The following is a 6,348-nucleotide window of genomic DNA, read 5'->3' on the forward strand; positions in this document are numbered from 1 at the left end:
CATTTTAGAGACCCCTGGAGGCAAGAAACTATAAGACTGGGCTTCCCTGGTGGCGCAGTAGTTGAGAATCTGCCTGCCAATGCAGGGGACACAGGTTCGAGCCCTGGTCTGGGAAGATCCCACGTGCAGCGGAGCATCTGGGCCCGTGAGCCACAATTGCTGAGCCTGCACGTCTGGAGCCTGTGCTCCGCAACAAGAGAGGCCGCGGTAATGAGAGGCCCGCGCACCGTGATGAAGAGTGGCCCCCACTTGCCGCAACTAGAGAAAGCCCTCGCACAGAAACGAAGACCCAACACAGCCAAAAATAAATATATAAAAAAAATTAATTAATAAAAAAAAAAAAGAAACTATAAGACTAACTGGACATGTTTTTCTCTCTCCACCCTACCAGCATCTTTCCAGTATTTATTTTCTAACAGAGTTTATTTTTTAGAGGAGTTTTAGTTTTAGGTTTTTAAATAGACATTTTTTTACAGCAGTGTTTTAGAACAGGGGTTGGGGGGAGGGGAGATGAATAGGTGGAGCACAGAGGATTTTTAGGGCAGTGATACTATTTTGGTGGATACATGCAATTATACCTTTGTGCAAATTCATAGAACGGGCAACACAAAGAGTGAAGCCAAATGGAAATTATTGTCTTTGGGTGATTATAATGTGTTAATGTAGATTCATCAGTTGTAACAAAGGTACCGCTCTGGCGGGGATGTTGATAGGGGAGGTTATGCATGTGTAGGGGCAGGGAGTATATGGAAAGATCTCTGTATCTTCTTCTCAGTTTTGCTGGGACTCTTTCTAGGAATTTAAAGCCAAATCCTTAGTACCTTATCTATTTCCTGCCACTGGCAGTGAGTTCTGTTTTTGACTTACCACTCAGAGAGGCGCTGAGGAAAACAGCTCTCAATATTTTATGAGCTAGAGAACATTAACATCTCAAAGAGTACATTTTTCCCTTGAGGGTCACCAACCTGCGAAATGAAGGTCAAAAAAGCTGAGTGTGAACGTGATTAGGGCATGTTCTTAAATATATACCAAAATGTCCACACAGATTTCTAGAGTAATAGAAAAGAGCTAAAGGAAATGGTTCCCTTCTGTTTTCAGATTTTTAATTTTTTGTAGATTTTTTTTTTCATTCTAAGAAAACGGATATGCGTTTTAAGGAAAGGTATTCCGGAGTCTACCCATTCTAGAAAATACTAACCTCTGTGGAGAGGAAGTGTTCTACGTTTAAAACCTTCTTGAGTGTATGCGCATTGCATACACACCGCAGAAATGAAAAGCACAAATGTGTTTATAGTGGTAAGCAAGCCTCCCCCCAGCCCCTGCCTCTTGATCACTCTGTTACCCTCTCAGGAGGTACCTGCCATTCCCCATGACACAGCTTTCAGAGAGATTCTATTTGTACAAGCAAATACCTACTTATAAAAAAGATAAATTGTAGTGTATCATATGCTGTTCTGGACTTTTCTTTCGTACCTAACATGTCTTGGAGATCCTTCTATAGCAGTGGATAAAGAGTTGCCGCATGCTTTTTCAATGTAAGTTTAATGTTAAGGTATTACAGTTAAGAAATTATATGTTATTTATTTTTGCCAATGAAACAGCAGAGCTGCAACTAGATTAATCCTTAGTTTTCTGGGATTTAGTATCAAATAGTTCAAAGCTTTAACATTTTTCTCTCCCCCGGGGCTCTATTTTCCTTGCTAAGATGCCCCATTCTATGCCTGTCCAACTCGCATCTGAGGTTCGACATCATTGCCTGGTTTAGTCCTAGGATCTCATTTTTGATGAGTGAAATGTAATAAACCCAGATGGCGTGGCTCAGGTGTCCCTTAAGTATAAAAGATTAAAGGATGAAGTGAAAGTAAATATATAGGACAGAGGGCTGAGGGTTTGTTGAATGTTTGATATTTGAATGTGTGTGCGTGTGTATCTTAATTCCTAATCAGTTACAGCTAAATTCACCTCCCCCCAGCTTTGCACTTGGAGGCTAGGATTAATGCAGTTCTGGCTCTTATCATAAGACGAGTGCACGTCTCTGGGCTGTTCTGATCCGCTAGATCACTGTAGTTCACAAGGTCAGAGCACTCCCTCAGATATTTCTCAAACACTGTTTCTGATTCTCTTTTTCTCTGGGGGTAAGCAAGGCAGACACACTTGCTAAGGATAATTGAGAATGTAAGGGTAATCCTTCACTCGGCAGCTCGAGCAGGCTGTGTGCTAAAAGCAACTTCGAAACATGCTCTATAAATAGCCGTTCATTGTCGGCAGGAGTGAAAAGACAAGAGGGAGTGTGCGGCGCTGTGATTCAGGCCTAATTAAAGGGTTGCGTCTGCGCAGGGTTATAAGCGAAGAGCGGCTCCAACAGATCCTCTAGTCAGTAGGCAACTGCGAGGGCTCAACGCGGACAACGTAGCCGGGGCGGAAGGCGTTCGATGCTGCCTTTGCCTCCACTATGGCAAAAATCATCTTGAGGCATCTCATAGAGACTCCAGTGCGATACGAGGAGGAGTTTGAAGCTCGAGGTTTGGAAGACTGCAGGCTGGATCACGCTTTATATGAACTGCCCGGGCCAACCACCGTGGACCTGGGGAAAGCCAGGGTGGCCCAGGCTGCCCCGGTGGACACCGCAGAGATGCCGCCCCAGAGAGACAAATCCCGCTTCCAGGTCCTGCTGGACGTGGTCCAGTTCCAACCCGAAGATATCATCATTCAGACCTTCGAAGGCTGGCTGCTGATTAAGGCTCAACATGGAACCAGAATGGACGAGCACGGTTTTATCTCAAGAAGCTTCACCCGACAGTATAAACTGCCCGACGGCATTGAAACCAAAGATTTGTCTGCCATCCTGTGTCACGATGGAATTCTGGTGGTGGAAGTAAAGGATTCAGTTGGGACCAAATGATATCTTATCGGTGCCTGTTCATGCAGCACGAGGAAGATTCTAGTTCAGCCCATGGTATCATGAGAATGTGTGTATTACCTACCTTTGAAATGATTTTTATGAAGATTAAAAATATAGACATAGTTCCTGGTATATTGAGGTTGTCTTTGTCACTTTTACTCAGAAAGGAAAATTGTTAAATATGTTCCTACAGCTCAAGTTGTTGCTATTCTTACACCTGAGAAACATTGACAGTTTAGGAGACCATAGTCTGATAGCAGAGACGACTCAGAATTATTTCTTCATTACTCCAACAATGCCAGAGAAGCTGAATTTTTAACAATTGATGGCAAAAGAGCCACACTAATTTAAGAAATTCTTATCCATTTTATGAAAACTTTTTATATAGCTGAAAAGAGCTGTGATCCCCTTCGCCTGATAAGCTTTTATTTTCAGTGTATTTTATTACAGTGGTGTGGAGCTTTGTAAACATAGAGTCTGAAGGTTAAAATACAGTATTTGAAAACTGGGTCTGAAATATATTTATGATTCACTACATTTGTTACTGCCTTAAACTTATGTTGGAATTTTCAGATATAAATCTGATTTTTAAAAGTTCCAAATACGTACCTCTTTTTTTCTTTTTTAAGCTAAACTGGATCTTATCTGCAGTGTTTTCTAAAGCACAGCGTATGTTCTGTGGATATTTATGAAACATTAAGATGCATTAACTCATACTCATAAATTGAGTTTAGGAAACCACTTTAAAAAGTACAATTATTGAATTCAAAAAAATTTAAACTATGCTTTTTAAATGTTACTTAAAATTTTAGATTTCGGAAGATGGCAAAATGTACTGCATCTGTTCTCACTGCATAATCCTTAGCTTTAAATAGCCTGGCAGGCAGTGGAAGTTCGGAGGCCCGAGCTTACATGGGAGTCTGAGTTTTTACAGCACAGGGGCTGCTTCTATTTCCCCCTACTGCTGCTTTGGCCCAAGGGAGCACCTGACACACTGGTGGTTAGGAATATTGTGTTCAACAGCTGGTCTGTGACATTCCAAAGATTTGCTATCTCATTCTGTACATATGAAATATTTCTTTGAGGAAGTAGCTGCTTTTACCCCATACCCCATGTGAGGCTGAGGACAGCACTATGAATAGAAGAGGAATTCGGGTGTGGAAGACACCAGGGTAGCTACCGACTGCTGACAATACTGCTGAACTCCTCTATGGCGCTTTATTCGTAGTTCACATGCAAGCACGAGAGACATGAAACAACCGAAAAATAAATCGGACAGTTATGCAAGTGGTTTTGAAAACAGAGATGTTTGTTTACGGTTAATTAAACTGAAAGGATTTTGAAGCTTCATGTTCATATGAGGTTATGGCCCATGCAGTGATGTTTGTGCATGCAACCCTAGAATCACAAATTTTGTTTGACAAAGTGAATATTACAGACCACCTCTGCTACATAACAAAGTTAATGGTAATTAATGGGATTGCATCTACTAATATGATTAGAACCGAGATACCATTTGCCCCACATTATTCTTTTCCATTGCTGGACAGAATAGAGTGAACACGAACTAGTGCTTTGAGAAACAAACACAAAAACCCCTCTCATGTGGCCTTGATCTTACTCTAGATGAGATCTTACTTCTGAGAAAGTTCAGAAAGTGAAATTCTTACCACCAGGAGCCACTGAGGAAATGTTTAAAAATTAAAATTAAAATAAACACATCATTCAATTAGCATTTCTTTTTTCTAAGACAAATTTTAAAGTAATACACAGACAGTTTTTTGATTTTGAAAATAGATCAAACATTATCAAAAATAAAAACCATTTATTGGTTGATAACATTTTCAACTAATCTTCACCATTCCTTACTTTAAATACTACTCTAAAGTATAAATGCTTGTGGTTGTAGGTTGGGGATAGAAGTGGTGAAAAAAAAAGAAAAAAAAAAAACCATTAATATTCTTCTACGACCATGAGAGAGCTACTTTTAATTCCTAATTCAATCTTCTCTTACACATAAATACATGCATCACTCTTCACAAAATTAGGACTATATTTGCAAGGAGTTTTTTTTGTTTTGTTTTGTTTTTTAACATCTTTATTGGAGTAAAATTGCTTTACAATTGTGTATTAGTTTCTGCTGTATAACAAAGTGAATCAGCTATATGTATACATATATCCCCATATCTCTTCCCTCTTGCATTTCCCTCCCACCCTCCCTATCCCACCCCTCTAGTTGGACACGAAGCACCGAGCTGATCTCCCTGTGCTATGCAGCTGCTTCCCAGTAGCTATCTACTTGACATTTGGTAGTGTATATATGTCCATGCCACTCTCTCGCTTCGTCCCAGCTTACCCTTCCCCCTCCCCGTGTCCTCAAATCCATTCTCTACGCCTGTGTCTTTATTCCTGTCATGCCCCTACATTCTTCAGAACCATTTTTTTAATTTTTAGATTCCATATATATGTGTTAGCATATGGTATTTGTTTTTCTCTTTCTGACTTACTTCACTCTGTATGACACTCTCTAGGTCCATCCACCTCACTACAAATAACTCAATTTCGTTTCTTTTTATGGCTGAGTAATATTCTGTTGTATATCTGTGCCACATCTTCTTTATCCATTCATCTGTCAATGGACACTTAGGTTGCTTCCATGTCCTGGCTATTGTAAATAGAGCTGCAATGAACATTGTGGTACATGACTCTTTTTGAATTATGGTTTTCTCAGGGTATATGCCCAGTAATGGGATGCTGGGTCATATGGTAGTTCTATTTTTAGTTTTTTAAGGAACTCCCATACTGTTCTCCATAGTGGCTGTATCAATTTACATTCCCACCAACAGTGCAAGAGGGTTCCCTTTTCTCCACACCCTCTCCAGCATTTATTGTTTGTAGATTTTTTGATGATGGCCATTCTGACCGGTGTGAGGTGATACCTCACTGTAGTTTTGATTTGCATTTCTCTAATGATTAGTGATGTTGAGCATTCTTTCATATGTTTGTTGGCAATCTGTATATCTTCTTTGAAGAAATGTCTGTTTAGGTCTTCTGCCCATTTTTGGATTGGGTTGTTTGTTATTTTGATATTGAGCTGCATGAGCTGCTTGTATATTTTGGAGATTAATCCTTTGTCAGTTACTTCATTTGCAAATATTTTCTCCCATTCTGAGGGTTGTCTTTTCGTTTTGCTTATGGTTTCCTTTGCTGTGCAAAAGCTTTGAAGTTCCATTAGGTCCTATTTGTTTATTTTTGTTTTTATTTCCATTTCTATAGGAGGTTGGTAAAAAAGGATCTTGCTGTGATTTATGTCATAGAGTGTTCTTCCTATGTTTTCCTCTAAGAGTTTTATAGTGTCTGGCCTTACATTTAGGTCTTTAATCCATTTTGACTTTATTTTTGTGTATGGTGTTAGGGAGTGTTCTAATTTCATTCTTTTACATGTA

The 6,348-nt window shown here is 39.8% G+C and overlaps 1 protein-coding gene across 1 annotated transcript; it reads left to right on the forward strand.

The window, feature by feature from the left end:
* Positions 1 to 2,452: 2,452 nt before the first annotated feature.
* Positions 2,453 to 2,902, forward strand: HSPB3 (heat shock protein family B (small) member 3). Its single transcript, XM_061187783.1, has one exon. It carries the CDS (start codon positions 2,453 to 2,455, stop codon positions 2,900 to 2,902), a length of 450 nt encoding a protein of 149 aa, XP_061043766.1.
* Positions 2,903 to 6,348: the final 3,446 nt, after the last annotated feature.

Source organism: Eubalaena glacialis, chromosome 4 (assembly GCF_028564815.1).
Source record: "Eubalaena glacialis isolate mEubGla1 chromosome 4, mEubGla1.1.hap2.+ XY, whole genome shotgun sequence".
In the NCBI taxonomy this organism is placed as follows: domain Eukaryota; kingdom Metazoa; phylum Chordata; class Mammalia; order Artiodactyla; family Balaenidae; genus Eubalaena; species Eubalaena glacialis.

What these genes read in the sequence shown, in the direction of transcription:
- HSPB3 (XM_061187783.1), top strand. Translation starts at nt 2,453, where the DNA reads ATGGCAAAAATCATCTTGAGGCATCTCATAGAGACTCCAGTGCGATAC.